General features: G+C 41.3%; 1 protein-coding gene across 21 annotated transcripts in view; it reads left to right on the forward strand.

Moving 5' to 3' along the window:
* The window catches only part of GULP1 (GULP PTB domain containing engulfment adaptor 1), a 331,420-nt gene extending 320,012 nt beyond the window's left edge, over positions 1–11,408 (forward strand). For all 21 annotated transcript variants that reach the window (XM_065561958.1, XM_024109413.3, XM_065561968.1 and 18 more), the window contains one exon: positions 9,126–11,408. In XM_065561958.1, the coding sequence (XP_065418030.1) occupies positions 9,126–9,197 (72 nt within the window). In that variant the 3' untranslated portion in view covers positions 9,198–11,408. The remainder of the gene's footprint in view (positions 1–9,125) is intronic.
* The last annotated feature ends 5,440 nt before the right edge of the window (positions 11,409–16,848 follow it).

The following is a 16,848-nucleotide window of genomic DNA, read 5'->3' on the forward strand; positions in this document are numbered from 1 at the left end:
ACAGCAAACCCCTCCAGGCATTGTGATCACTCAGCACAACAGCATATGAAGCCCCACACGCAGCGATATTGCATGAATGCTTCCGGAGCCACTCATGAATCACCCAGAGAAAGGCACCAGCCAAATACCCCCAGCTCCCAGCACCGTACCTGAGAAATATACCATCTTGCACTGCTCAAGATGGGCAGTGCAGATTTATTAATTAGTTCGCTACTTCAACAATGGAAAGTGGTTATACACCAGCCTTTGTCAAACCTGAGCAGATTTGCCGGACACTTCATACAAATTCACTAGTAAAGATAAACAGTTAAACAAATGTATTGACTATAAATGATAGATTTTAAGTGATAGGCAAAAAGTCAGAGATAGTTACCAAAAGAAATAAAATATAAGCACGCAGTCTAAACTCTCAACCCTATTAGACTGGGCAGCAGCAACTAGATTAAGCAGTTTTTCTCACCCCACTGGATATTGCAGTCCTCAATATACAGGTTTGTTCCTTAAACCTGGGCCAATCTCCTCTGTTGGAGTCTTGTCTTCTTCTCAGTGTCTTAGGTGCTTGCAGCGTAGGTTGGGGCAGGAGAAGGGCCCAGCACATGGCCACTCTCTTTGTTTTATACCCTCAGTCCATGTGCTTGGAAAACACAAGTCCAGGCATGTCTGGGAGCATTGCTGAGTCTCCAGGCAAAGTTGAGCAATTCCCCTGGTGTGGTCCCATGCAGGTGAGTCATTGCATTGTAGCTCCCCTGCTGGACAATGGTTGTTGATGGCTGAATGATTCCCCACCCGGGTGTTGGTTACTTTCCTTGCTGTTGCCTCTGGGGAGCTAATATCTGGCTGTTTCCCCAATTTACAGCATGTTTTACTGACCACCATACAACACAATTCTCATAACTTCATATGCATTAATGATACACATATATGGATAGAGAAATGACTTTCAGCAGATCAAACCTTTGCCCTGATACCTTACAAGACATGCTTTTATATGTAAGATCATGAGGAATATGGGGGTTCCAGGACGCTCCCCCAAGGTATAGAAGGTCACACATTCCTTCTGTTTTGCTGAAACATTTTCATCCCTCTGTGTTTTTACCATACTTCACACATAAATCAAATTAGTCTTTCCATATTCTCTAATCTCCTGAATTTGAAGTTTCTTAGAGGATGTTACATGGATGGAAACTTTCCCATTTCACAAATTATAGCAGCAGCATCTGTTATATGTTCTAAAGTCCCACTTTAGCTAATCTTGTACAGCTTGCAGAAGATGTGGCCATTCTTCTTTCTATTCCTAATGCAATAAGAGGCTTGCCTTTATTTTCCCAGAAATCAATCACATTTAGATAGAGATCATTATCTGCTCAAATACATGAAAATTTGCCATTGGATCTTTGGGTCTGTGCTGCTTTAAGCCCAGTGGGTGCAGTCAGACTAACAATGAAAAGCAAGTCAACCAGGTTAAAAAACAGAAAGTTCTACCATTTACCTGAGCTCAGGACTGTGCTACATCTCAGCAGTGCTGGCCATTGAATGACTGAAAAACTATTGGAATCACTAGTGTGTGTCCTCGCTAGAGCTGGTCAAGTATCTAGATTCCTCAGATTTCCAAAGGGATACAGGCCTGCGTATGTCACCAATACTGCCCTAGTTGGTTTGGTAACCTATCCTCTGCTCTCAACATTGTAGATCAGGTGTCTGTACTCATATTGGTAAATCTGGCCACTGTATGCAATACCAGTTGTCGTGAGATGATGTTGATGTGCTCTGAAAGGGCCTTTCAGTGGCTTAAGCTATGTTTACACTTAAAATGCTACAGCAGCACAGCTGCAGCACTGTAGCTGCACGATTGTAGCATTTCAGTGTAGACACTTACTACAGCGACAGGAGAACCCCTACCATCACTGTAGTAAATCCACCTCCTGAGAGAATTCTTTCATTAATCTAGCATTAGCTTCTTTGGGACTTAGGTCAGCTGAACTGCATCTCTCAGGGGTGTCAATTTTTCATACCCTTGAGCGACACAGCTGGATCTAACTTTCTAGTGTAGACCAGCCCTGGGTTTTTACCTCTTAGAGCAGGGGTCGGCAACGTTCGGCACGCGGCTCGCCAGGGTAAGCACCCTAGCAGGCCGGGCCAGTTTATTTACCTGCTGATGCTGCAGGTTCAGCCAATCGCGGCCCCCACTTGCCGCGGTTTGCCGTCCCGGGCCAATGGGAGCGGTGGGAAGCTGCGGCCAGCACATCCCTCGGCCCGCGCCGCTTCCCACCACCCCCATTGGCCCGGGACAGCAAACCGCGGCGAGTGGGGGCCGCGATCGGCCAAACCTGCCACGTCAGCAGGTAAATAAACTGGCCCGGCCCGCTAGGGTGCTTACCCTGGCGAGCCGCGTGCCGAACGTTGCCGACCCGTCTTAGAGACGTCCTAGAAGGTAGTTTGGGGCAATTACTTTTCTGCATCAAGGATCTATCACATGGAATTCTGTAAGACGCTCTCTCTCCCTGCCTTGTGTATGTATAATTGGCCCTTAAGAGGCATAATCAAGAGGCCATGAGCTACAGTGTTTTCATTATGCTTTTTGCTCTCATCTCTGTTTCTGTTTCATCTGACTGTGACTTTCTTTACAAATCTGCTGTAAACTTTTAAAAAATGTAAAATAGTTATAAAAATATGTTAATAATACGTAAAGCTAATAATCAATATTTGTGTGGGGAAGATGCTTTAAACTAGACAGACAAGCACGTTTTTAGTTCATACAAATAATAGTTTTTCCTTTTTAAATAACGGGAAAAAATGTTAGATTTTCCTTTTTCATTGATATCAACATCTTGTTAGTTCTAGGAAAACATTGACTCTACCTACATATTTTTGCCCAAATATATCAAAATGAACAATTTGAAAACAATCTGAAAAAGGTGATAATATGTGAAATATAGTCGTCATTCCAAACTTATAGTTTGTTTAAGTCAGGAAATAAGTGGATTGAAGTTTTGTGCTATTCAACTACTTTTCATTGTGCCATTGTCAGCCAGATTTTAGGTCAAGTCCTAATGTCCTTACTCCGTTTTACTCCATGCTTTCAGTGGGAGTTTGGCCATAATAAGCAGAGCAGGATTTGATAGTAAGAATGCTTTTGATAAGGATTAACAGTCCTATCTAAACATATCTTCCAAATGGTGCATTCTTGATAAAGACTACTGTTTACAGAAACCTATTTAAGAATCATAGAAATGTAGGGCTGGAAGGGACCTTGAGAGGTCATTTAGTCCAGCCCCCAGGGCAGAGTCAGGACCAAATAAACCTTACCATCCCTGACAAGTGTTGTTTCAACCTGTTCTTAAAAATCTCCACTGGTGGAGATTCCACAACTTCCTTTGGGAAGCCTATTTCAGAGTTTAACTGACACTTGTCATTAGAAAGATTTTCCAAAGATATCCCCCTTGCTGAGATTATACCCATTACCTCTTATCCTACCTTCAGTGGACATGGAGAGCAATTGATCACCATCTTCTTTATAATAGCCCTTAACATACTTGAAGACTGTTATCAGATGCCCCCTCGGTTTTCTTTTTTCAAGACTAAACATGCCCAGTCTTTTTAACCTTTGCTTATAGGTCAGGTTTTCTAACCCTGTTGCATTTTTGCTGCTTTCCTCTGAGCTCCTTCCGATTTTGTCCACATCTTTCCTAAAGTGTGGTGCCCAGAATTGGACACAGCACTCTGAGCCCCCGTCAATGCTGAATAGAGCAGGACAATTACTTCCCGTGTCTTTCATAGATTCCAAACCCAGAAAGGGCCATTAGGATACAGCACAACTTATCGCTGAGCTCTGTGACTTTATCCTCACGCACAATTATTTCAAATTTGGTGACAATATATACCTCCAGACCAGTGGCACCGCTATGGGCACCCGCATGGCCCCACAATATGCCAACATTTTTATGGCTGACTTGGAACAACGCTTCCTCAGCTCTCGTCTACTCATGCCCCTTCTCTACCTACGCTATATTGATGACATCTTCATCATCTGGACCCATGGGAAGGAGACCCTGGAAGAATTCCACCATGCTTTCAACAGCTTCCACCCCACCATCAACCTCAGCCTGGACCAATCTACACGGGAGGTCCACTTCCTGGACACCACCGTACAAATAAGCGATGGCCACATTAACACCACCCTATACCGAAAACCCACCAACCGCTACGCCTACCTTCATGCCTCCAGCTTCCACCCCGGTCACACCACACGATCCATCGTCTACAGCCAAGCACTAAGGTACAATCGCATCTCCTCCAACCCCTCAGACAGAGACCAACACCTACAAGATCTTCACCAAGCATTCTCCAAACTACAATACCCACACAAGGAAATAAAGAAACAAATCAACAGAGCCAGACGTGTACCCAGAAGCCTCCTGCTACAAGACAGGCCCAGAAGAGCAACCAACAGAACTCCACTGGCCATCACCTACAGTCCTCAGCTTAAACCTCTCCAACGCATCATCAGTGATCTACAACCCATCCTGGACAATGATCCCTCACTTTCACAGACCTTGGGAGGCAGGCCACTCCTCGCCCACAGACAACCCGCCAACCTTAAGCATATTCTCACCAGCAACCACGCACCGCACCATAACAACTCTAACTCAGGAACCAACCCATGCAACAAACCTCGATGCCAACTCTGCCCACATATCTACACCAGCAACACCATCACTGGACCTAACCAGATCAGCTACAACATCACCGGCTCATTCACCTGCACGTCCACCAATGTTATATATGCCATCATATGCCAGCAATGCCCCTCTGCTATGTACATTGGCCAAACTGGACAGTCACTACGCAAGAGGATAAATGGACACAAGTCAGATATCAGGAATGGCAATATACAAAAACCTGTAGGAGAACACTTCAACCTCCCTGGCCACACAATAGCAGATGTAAAGGTAGCCATCTTACAGCAAAAAAACTTCAGGACCAGACTCCAAAGAGAAACTGCTGAGCTCCAGTTCATTTGCAAATTTGACACCATCAGATCAGGATTAAACAAAGACTGTGAATGGCTATCCAACTACAGAAACAGTTTCTCCTCCCTTGGTGTTCACACCTCAACTGCTAGCAGAGCACCTCACCCTCCCTGATTGAACTAACCTCGTTATCTCCACACTGATATATACCTGCCTCTGGAGATTTCCATTACTTGCATCTGAAGAAGTGAGGTTCTTACCCACGAAAGCTTATGCTCCCAGTACTTCTGTTAGTCTCAAAGGTGCCACAGGACCCTCTGTTGCTTTTTAGGATAATCTAGTGAGTCTGATGATTTTTAAGTCAACTCATGTTAACACTGTAGTTCCTGACATTAAAATATTATTTTATCTTGCCTTTTTTGGAAATCCTTCTTATTCAAGAAAGCTAGTTTTTATGTATGGTATTAGTTAAGTATCTGACAGCTAAACCGGCAGTTTCTTTTAGTCCTGAAGTTTGCTAATTACAATCAGCCACATACCCAGGTCAATATATAACTCAGACCTTACCCCAAAATCATGCTGCTGCCAATCCTTTAGTATCTAATATCTAACAGTTTGTTTATAAAAAGGAAGAAAGAAAGGTGAGAGTTAAAATTGGTTAAAAGAATCAAATATATACAATAATTGCAAGGTTCTTGGATCAGGCTTGTAGCAGTGATGGAATGAACTGTTAACTGGTTAAGTCTCTGGTTGCTCCCAAATCATTGGAAGGACCTCAGTCCCTTGGTTAGAATGCTCCCGTTAGTTTAAGTTCATAGTTCAGAGGTATGAGCAGGAAAGAGGACAAATGGGAATGTTTTCAGGGCCTTTTATAGCTTCTGCCGTGTGGACAGAAACCCATTGTTCTAGTTTGTGGAAAATCACCGGTAACAAAACGGAGTTTGGACTCACATGGGCAAGTCAGATGTCCATGCATGCTTTGCTTAGTCATAGCAAAAGCCATTACCTACACTTTCTTTAGACCGTTTACATGAAAGTCCCTCAGGTGTGGATAGGCATCTTCCATGGTCCATTGTGAGTTAAGTGTTCTTTAATGGTCCATTCAACTTGAATAGGCCCTTCACAACGTGCTGACTAAATACCTTGTGGGTGTTACCACAGGAGCAAACATTTGAAATACGGGTACATAGTTAATATTCATAACTTCAGATAAAAAACATGATACAGCAATACAGGTAAGTTAATAATATTCAGCACACCGTAACTTTTTCATAGACACATTTTGTACAAGAGTTGTTGCAATTATATAACAGTCGTAGCAACAATGATCTACATGGTCATATTTGAATCATATTACGTCACAGCCTCTAACTGGATGTATTGTGTTTGCTTAGAACAATTCTTCTGTGTTTAAGGCTTTTGTGCTTTCATTCGGTGTTGCCAGCTTTAGTAAAATTCATTAAAAATGGGGCAAATTCACCAACATGCTCTGGCTGCTTTATGCCATCCAGGCAATGCAACGCAATCGTACCCAGGCTGGTTCAACCAGGTCTACAACCGCTTAGTCTTGCTGGACCATAATAGTGATTCTGGCCTGTAATGTGATCTTGGTATGAAACTGCTGTTAGAAAATGCTTTTGCCTGGAAAATCTCAGACCACATTATAATTAAACCCCTTGAAGTTTATTTTATTTCTCTTAATTTTATTTTCCAGCCATTAATAATCCCAAGTGGGATTATTAAATATTTTGACACTTTAAATTCTAGCATGTGACTTGATTTTTTTCATGAGATGAGTTTAGCTGAATCTGTGATTTGCCTTTTATCTTTAAAAGGTATCTTTTTGATATACAACACATGCATGGTATTTATTCATGGCAACCTAATGAGAGTTACAAGTGTACATAAACTGGAGACTATATCTTTGGAGTTTGAGTTTATATCTATCCACAATAAGGATGATTTAAAAATCATCCTTGATTATTTTGTCTTAGATGCTTTATAAAAACACATACTGCTTACTTCATACTGCATCAGCAACATTTCCCAAGTACATCCTACTTTCAGGAAAAAACTGAAATGAGCATTACAGCAGGAGCTACTGTAATTAAAATTATTTTGGCCTTTTCATGGGGCCCCCTACCTTTCTTCCAATTGCTCATAACTGCAATATTTTCACTTATCAGAATGAAATTTTCCAGGCTTAGTCTCTGCTCAAAAGTGATGTTTCTTTTAAAGTTCAAGCCAAAGTAGTTCAGCATTTTTTCAGGATGAGGAAAGTGGAGAAAGACTTTCTCCATCATAAAAACAAAATGCTTTGGGTCAGATTCCTGCCCTTACTTACATTGAGTAGTATCTTACTTCACAAGTAGTCCCGCTAGAGTAAATGGGATTGCTGATGATGTAAAGTACTTCTCAGTGAAAAGGTGGCAGAATCTGGCCTTTAATTTGTTTTTAAACACCTCTGCCATGAAAACAGAAGGAGAAAGCTGAAATTTGACATGAAAATAGATAATAGTCTTGAGAATCATCTTTGAGTGTTCTAATAGCAATCAGTTTTGATTTGACCAAATTATGTGCCTTTAAAATGAATACCTTGAACATGCACAGTGGATCTGGTATGATTTTTTGCACTTTTTAGCAATGCTTTGAGTGAAGGTAGGTTGTGTAGCACTTGCACAGTTGATTTAGCTGCATAGTGTTTGTTAAAGGTAACAGAACCAGGTGAAAGAGAATGTTAGAGTTCCATGGTTCCGCACTGAGAAGTGAGGAAACAATAAAGTTAAGGTTGCTTTTGTAACTTTAATGCTGACTGCTTGTGTGTATGCATTTTGCTACAACCTAGTGGTATGATCATATGTTGTTTCTCAAAAACAATGTGATAACAATATAGTTGTTGCTACAAACTCAGATACACGGGTGTAACATCTTGAATATTTTATTCATTCTCGTACACTGACACTGTTTTAATTGTTATAACAGTCCAGTATATATTAGCTTAGACTTTTTATATGTTAAGGTTTCCTCTGTATAAGCTATGTAATATTAGAATGTAGGGCCAAATTGTGCCTGGATTTTATATGCATGAACAGCGAAGGAGGTGGCATAAGAAGCCTTCTTTACCGTTGTGTGATCCATATGTGATCTAGGACGATTTGCAGCCTATCTGTTAAATGGAGAAAAGGGGCTGTTATATCCCTATTTCTTTTGAGTTGGGGAGGTCTCCACCGCCCCATGCATCTCCAGCCTATAGTGTTGGTGAACCATGTGGAGGTAGGTAGTTCCCTTGAGTAAGTTCCTTGAGACAGAATGTTTTCCAGTGCTTCACCAGTGTCTTGAAATGTTCAGGGTATTTTTGTTTTGTTTTGTTTTGTTTTCCAACAAGGAGGTTGACATTTCTTAGATTCAATTCAAGATATGAGGCAGCTAACTTAGTTCCACACTCCTGGAAGTTGCAGTAACTGAAGTGGTAATCTCCCAGCAATATCCCTATTAAAAATTGTAATAAGGAGTTTAATATATTGTGGGATTTACCATCCCTGGAGAAATATAGCAGTATTAGTAAGGATTCACATGGTGAATTTTTGAAAAATTGTATCAGGTTAGTAAACACATGCAAAATACCAAAAATGCCATTATATGCCATTAAATCTTCAGAAGTTTTTCACATTAGTATAGCTACAAACCATTCTTTCATTCTTTTACCACTTGATATATTCATTTTGTCTTTTAGGTGCATATTGTGTTTTGCACTCTGTTTCATGTAGTATTTTCAGACATTTGTGTATTTGTGCTATATTTTTTTTCTTCTGCACCTATCCTGATTAAAAGGAACTTATTAAAACTCGGCCTTGGAATATGACCAGTTTTTTTAAATGTGCAAGATTCACTATGTGATATTCATTTTAAATTCAATTTGCATTTTTGCACAAAGCCAAAAGACTCTGACTTTCTGGCACTGAAATCTTGCATCCTTGAGACCGGTTCTTGCAGAATTGCTTAACTTGACTCACATGAATGGTACCACTGGAGCCTACGAGGACTACTTATATGCCTAAAGAAGAGCGTGCATTCAGGAGTTTGCAGGATTGGGGTTTATATCTGTGGAAAAAGACTACCGTTTTATTAACTATGTCTGATTTTTTTTTTTTACAGGAGGGGTTCAAAATGGGACTAACTCTTGAAGGCACAGTATTTTGTCTGGACCCACTAGACAGCAGATGCTGATGTCATGACCAGAAATTTGAAATTCTTATATGATCCTTTATTTTTAATTCAGAACAAGTATTATAGATGTTATTCATGTGCCAAAAAATATATTTTTAAACATGGTAACTCTTGTGAAGTTTGCTTCTGTAAAACTCCAACTTAGGTTCCCTGTACAAATGTAAAAAGTCACACTTGTATATGAAATATGAATTAAATTACACTGTTGTATTTCTCGCTCTCATACTTGGACAAACATTTGCAATACCTAAGGAGTATTCACTTTAAGCTGGGAAAGTTCTTTAATGAACTCATAGATACCTCTTTCTGTTAGAAGACAATATAATTTTTGCATAATATTTGAGTGGTGACCTTTTAAAATTAATCGTCTCAAGCCACTATTTAATTTCAGGTCAATGGGATGATTATTGTACAATAAAAAATTTACATACCAATTAAGGAAGTAAAACATACTGAAAATTAGTATGTACATAAAGGATAAATCTGGATGCCATGTAATTAATTCCAGTTAACTGTACACAATCACTATAATATATGAATAATGTTATTGTTAGCCTATTACATCTGTAATATTTTAAGCCTTTAATTCACATTTTAAAAAGTAAAAATATCAGATTAATTGTCAATATGCTAGCTAATGTTTGATAAGTGTGTTAGGGAGGTCTAGTATACATGTTACAGTTATTTTGTAAAATGGACAAACTTAATGCTATGCATTTCTGGTTTGATGTTTTACAGCTAAGCTAGTTGCACATATTATATGATGTTTGTAATTTGGAATTCATTACATGACAGCTATATTTAATGTTCTGAAAACTAAGACCTTCATGCTAAAGAACACATAGTAACCCCACTGCATTCACTGGGTCTACTCGTGTGTAAAAGTACTCGCATGCTAACGTGTTTGCGGGGGTGGGGCCTTCAAATGTTGAGAAACAATGTAGTGTTACTGTTAAATGTCACACTGCAGCTCTACAGCTTACAGCAACAACTCAGTGCAAGCTAATAATGAAACCTTAAATACCCATAAATAGGTCACATAACAGAGCTAGATATTAAAAATATCTTGCATTGTGATGAATAATCACACACACAAAATATTGCTGCTGGGTGTCAGTATATTGTTGACTTGACTATGCGTACTTTTCACTAACCTTTAACATAAGCAGTAAGTGAACATATGATTTGTGAATGTTTGCATTCAGCCATGAACTTGTTCCTTAATGTTTATACTTTGCCATGATTTTGTTCAGTGTGTACCATGCCCAAATTTTATGTTAAGGATATTCCCTTCCATCCATAAAACCCTCATTAACTCCCCCCTCCCTATTAACAACACACATAAGTAGAAAAAGAACTTTCAGGGGATTTTTAGTATGGTTGGTTGGGGTCTTCCCCCCCCCCCTCCCAAAAAAAAGACTTACTTTTTTGGTACATTATGGCTCATTAAATGTTGCTTTTGAGCTTATTATCTTAAGGTTTAAACAGAAGAAATGCATTTATGCAATATTACATTTAAGCATATATACTTAGGCCCGGATTTAGCAAAGTACTTAAGCACATATGTAATGTTAAGGATAAGGGTAGTCCCATTAGCATCAGTGGAGGCTACTCATTTGCTTGAAGTTAGGCATGTGCTTAAGTAACTTGCTGAACTGGGATCTTAATGTTCAACTTTATGTAAGTCTTCCTCTCTTATTCTTTGCTCAACATTCATATACATACACAAACACACACTCATGCACACACACACACATATATAATCACTAACAAATAGAGTAGTATATGTTTCATAAGCAAAAGTCTTTATAATTTTGTTTGTCTTATAGTATTTTGGAATTTGTATAATGAGGATGTTTAGTAGCCATATCCATGGCTTTTTTTAACAAATAGAATTTGTATTTTTATTGTACTTTAAAAAGCTTTACGTAATAAGCATATATTTAGTGGCCATTTACTATCAATGGTAACACAATACTAAGAGATTTGCACATTTTAAGAAACCTTTTTCTTTACTGATTTTTATGGCAATTGACTCTGCAAATGGCATGATTAAATATTATATAAACCGATTGATCAGTACAAAAATACTTAAATCAATGCAACAGTGCATTTTTAATGAAAATGTTTAGTGATCTGGTTCAAAATTGTATTTCTATGTAATCTCAATTGTCTGTTTACTTTTGCCTAAAATAAATGTTTTTAAATAAATTGTATTGTAGAACATACTGTTCATTCAGTAAATTAAACAGAATTCAGTGGTGGGAAAGTCACATAAACACCATCTCAATAAGCCAAGAATTGCATGGCAGGGGACCCAGTACTTCAAAGTCTTACACATGTGCTTAGCTTTACACATTGTGGCAGATCCTCGGCAGGTGTAAATTGCTGTAAGGTTACTCTTATTTATTGGAATGTGACCTCCTCTTCATGGGTTAGAGAAAGTTTCCAATAATAAGAGATGTCTCATGTCCCATACATCCTGATATTTCATACAGGTAAGTAGAAATATGCTCTGTTCCCCCAAATCGCAAGTCTTGTTTTCATTCTTTGCCTGTCACCCAATAATACTAATAAACCAAGGGGGACCAATCCTTATCTTGTTTAAATTGTCATAGTGCCATGGACTTCATTGTAGCCAGCGCTGGTAGAACCACTAGGCGAACTAGGCGGCCGCCTAGAGCGCCTAGTGGTTAAGGGCGCCTAAAAGCCCGCTCAGGGAGGAGGTGGAGTGGAAGTGGAGGTGAGCTGGGGCAGGGGGGAAGGGTGCGGGGAGGGCCGCCTGCAGTAACGGGGGGGGGCACACAGGGGAACCGCTCACCGCCCCAGATCACCTCCACTCTGCCTCCTCCGCTGAGCACACAGCCCCCGCTCTAATTCTCCTCCAATTGGCGCCGCAATCCTAGGAGTGGAGGAGAATTAGAGCGGCGCTGGCATGCTCAGCGGGGGAGGCGGAGCGGAGGTGAGCTGGGGCGGGCTCCTCGGGTGGGGATAGCTGCCGCGGAGGGGGCGGGGTTAGCTTCCGTGGGAGGGGGCTCCCCGGGCGGGATTAGCTGCAGAGGAGGGGGGTAGCTGCTGCAGGGGGGGCGGCAGCAGGCTCCCTGGGTGGCGGACTGGGTTAGCTGCCGTGGCGGGTGGGGTTAGCTGCCATGGGGCGGGGCTCCTCTGTTGGGAGGAGCGGGTGGGCGTGGTTAGCTGCCGCGGGGGGGGGGCAGCGGGCAGGGTTAGCTGGGTGGAGGGGTGGCGCAAGGTGGAAGTTTCACCTAGGGCGTGAAACTTCCTTGCACCAGCCCTGATTGTAGCTATGACCCATGAAGTCAATGAAGTAGGCTTGCTGCTGCAGGTGGTAAAGCTGATCATGAAGAGAGGTCACTCAGGCTGTCATTCTGATGAGTACTGTCATTTCATAAGTACTGACAGATCAAAAATAATCTAACCTCTCTTTTTTTAATCTTCATAAAACATTACTGGGCACTTTGATTCTTTACTGGAATTATAACTTATTCATGCTTTTTTAAATCTGGAAACATTGAAACTAATTGCAAGCCTTCCACTGTCAGAAGTTGACTTCAGATGGAACTCTGCACATGGAGGGTTTATGGCTGTGGCCCCTTCACGAGCTAATAAGGAATGGGTATGTTTAATAATCTCCGTCAAGTTTGGAAATGTGAACACACCTGTTGTTCTTTCCCACAAGCCAGGTGCATTTGCTCTTTTCTATCAATGTTCTAAAAGTGTTTATTCTTAATTTCAATCTGTTAAAACAACATGTAAGTGCACATATCAGATATTGTAAATTCACATTGTGCAGCACAGTCACTTGGTGGTTGATCCTGTCCTATTGAAGTCAATGGGAAATTTACCACTGACTTCAATGGGAACAGGATCATGCCTTCGGAACTTCTTGTTTATCAACTGCCAAAAGTACTTCCAGTTTGTCATTTTTTTTTCTTTAAAAGCATGCTCCATTTTCCAATGCTTCGGGATCTCTGCTGGTCTTTTTAGAAGAGACGGCATGTTGTCGAGAACTCAGAGCAGGTGACTGTGAGAATGGGAGGTTTTGTGTCCTAATTTCGGGCTCTGCTACTATCTCGCTGAATGACCTTGGGGAATTCACCTAGCCTTAGCCTGCTGAGGTCTAAAATGGGATTAACAACATTTACCCACCTCATACTTGGATAGTGAGGCTCGCTTAATAGTTTGTGTTTTGGATCCAGAAATCTGTGCTGTATCGAGCATAAAAGAATGTACTGCAACAGCTAGGAGCCGTCAGATTGGTCTGCTCTTTTCCTTCTTTCTCTTGAATGTCTTTTTTTTTTCCTAATGGATCTCTGAAGTGCTGGTATTGACTGATAATACTAGGCAGCTGTGACTAACCCTTTTCCTCCAGGTGCATTACAGTAACTCCTCACTTAAAGTCATCCCAGTTAACATTAACAGAGGGTCCTGTGGCACCTTTAAGACTAACAGAAGTATTGGGAGCATAAGCTTTCGTGGGTAAGAACCTCACTTCTTCAGATGCAAGTAATGGAAATTTCCAGAGGCAGGTATAAATCAGTATGGAGATAACGAGGTTAGTTCAATCAGGGAGGGTGAGGTGCTCTGCTAGCAGTTGAGGTGTGAACACCCAGGGAGGAGAAACTGCTTCTGTAGTTGGATAGCCATTCACAGTCTTTGTTTAATCCTGATCTGATGGTGTCAAATTTGCAAATGAACTGGAGCTCAGCAGTTTCTCTTTGGAGTCTGGTCCTGAAGTTTTTTTGCTGTAAGATGGCTACCTTTACATCTGCTATTGCGTGGCTAGGGCCCAGAGGAAATTTGCCACAGCCAAAATAGCTGTCTCGATCACCTGAACTACTTCCAAAGACTGGTTCTTTCCTGCAGTTAAGCCTTTTTGGCTTCATTTCTGGGGGGAAAAGTGCCTGGAGTCTTCTCACGCTTGCAGAAGTAAGCGTGATTCTGTAATCCCTTTGGTGATTGTAATTGCCAAGAAATGGTGTTTGCTCTCAAAAGTTTATTATAATTATTTTTCACTTCATTGTCTCAACTCTGCAGTATCTAGTTCCCACAGAGTGGATTCTATTTCACAAAAGAAGTCTCTGCTGCACATGAAAAGAGTACTCTGCCTAAGACGTCTCTAACCAAACAAGAAAGGGTCCCATCTTCATTACAGCCTATCAACCATTAAAAAACCTTTACTTGTGTACAATGCTTTTCTTAAAGCACAGGAAGACATTTCAGTACTCTTCTGACCTTTATATTAGCCAGAATTGGTGCCAGCCAATCGATCGGCTTCAGTTCTTTGATATTTCATGCTCGTTGTAGCCAGTAAGACAGTGAAAGCTTTTCTAAAAAACAAACAAACAAAACCCAGGAAGGATGTTTCAGAGGACTTTGAAAATCCATCTAAATAGCTGTCCAGGCATTTTAAAATTCAACCAAGGATGTCTGTTTCCAATAAGTCATATCCTATAAATGTAACCCTTCTGCCAGGTGAAGACAGCAGCAACAAGGGCCGGGTTCAGTATCTAGGGGTTCCTTTTCAACAGTACAACACAAAACCAGCTCAAGCCCCCACCCAGTGACCTGGGACAATTACATACCATCCCCTGGGTGCCTCTAAGGTGGGAATTAACTCAGCATTAATTTGGGAAAACACTACAACTAGGGCTCATAAACACAAACCGTGAGCAAAAGACCCACCCCCAAGTGTCTTTTTCCCCTGGGGGTCTTAAGTCCAGCAACCCAAAAGTCCCTTTAACGTGCCTGTCCCTTCTCTGCACCCCACTCACAATTGCTGTCCTTGGCCAGTGCAGCCCCAGAGTTCAGAGGTTCATTCGCAGAGTTCACTCCCACCCTGTGTGCACTGCTCGGGCACTCGCTTGTCGTCCCAACGGCCAATTGCCACGCCTCTGAAGGGCTCTGCTCTGGCCCTCTCCACCAGCTTCTCTACTAGCCGGTTGCTACACCTTTCCTCCAGCCTCCCTGCTGGCCACACCTCTCCACCAGCCATCCGGCTAGCCACTTTCCACGCCTCTCCACCAGCTGCCCACTCGCTAAGATGGCTTCAGGCCCCCCCAAACACACTTAACACACCCCTCAGTGATTTCAGCTATTAGTGGGGGAGCCTCACTGCTGGTGCACACTGGACAGTCTCTTGCAATAGAGACATTGTCCCAGAGTAGGTGTAATACTAGGTATCAGTGATTTCAGCTCTGCAGCATGTAACAACACTCAATTGAGTCTAAATTAGCTCTTTTATTATACCATGGAGAGAGAAAGGATCAAATAGTGTCTAGGACACTTAAACCAGACCCACACCACCAGGTACAAGTACCTGCCCCCACCCTCTCTCAACTCACTGGGCTTTGGAACCCATGTCCCCTGGCTGTTCAGTTGAGGGTGAGTCCCTCCATCGGGGTATGCCAGGTACAGTTCTGCTGCCCTCGTTTCACACAAAAAGGATAGCAACCCTTTATTACTCCTGCCCCAACAACAAGGAGACTGGGGATCCAACACCAGCCACAAATGATCATTTTGGCAAGCAATCCCATCATGCTGAACACGTAGGCAGGGTGGGTGTGTCCATGCAAACGAGATCAGCTTCTGAAGACTTTTTCCACAGTTCACGACTAGATGTCAGGGGAGAGCTCATCCAGACTCGGCTTACATAAAGTTCAGCCAAAGAAAGCACACAGACAGTTCTGGATAATTGTCCTCCTTTATAATTCACTGTTAAGAGAAATAAACCCATTCCTTTTGATGAGAGGTAAAGACTTTTATGATACATTATGTTAATACATGAATGTTACACAGTATTTCTCATCAATTAAATATGAATCAGATTAGCCATTATTTAATTTTGACCTATTCTTTTGGAGATATTTGGCAACTTTTGTCAAGTGTTAGTGCCATTGCAACTGTGATCTGTAATTCAAAAAAAAAATTCTGTACACCAGCAGACTTATTTTACGTCACATCTTACTAAAAATACTTGTATATCCAAATATTTTCATTGGACTCAAAATGCTCTCTGGACATAGAAACACACTTCTTTACCAATTCATAACAGCAAACTTAATGGCAATAAGAAAATTTGTGTGTGATGGGTTGAAGATTTATGAATATGTGGAGTTGTAATTTACCTTTTGTTGTTTATAACACAACCACAACTTCATGAAGAAGTTTCTTGACAAAAAATTCTTGGTTTTGTCTTGACACTGCAGGTTTTTATGTAGTTGTTGTGGACAACATAATGAGAGTTCAGTCTCCCACAAGATGGATTTTGACATTTATCTCATATGAACAGACAGGACCAGTCTGTGGAATAGTGAGATTTCTAAGTTGTTTTGAGGATTTTGTCAGTTTTCTCAATCATTTTCTGCCTCACACAGTAGCCAGAATGATGGTTTGGCTCTCATGCTAATTTTCTTTAGTCTGGATTTCTCCCCTTAATTTAGTAAAGCCTGCCTCTGCACATGTAGAAAGTGTCTCAAAAACAGAAGGAAGTTAAGAGCAAAATGATTAAGTGGTCATCTACTGGCAAGATCATGCAACCTGGGGGAAAATTAGTGTGTGCTCTGTACCTACTGGCAGCCAAGCTCCCCTCACCCCCGACCCACTGAAAGAAGTACCTGGACAGTTGACTGCA

This window comes from Chrysemys picta, chromosome 11 (genome assembly GCF_011386835.1).
Source record: "Chrysemys picta bellii isolate R12L10 chromosome 11, ASM1138683v2, whole genome shotgun sequence".
Lineage (NCBI taxonomy): Eukaryota > Metazoa > Chordata > Testudines > Emydidae > Chrysemys > Chrysemys picta.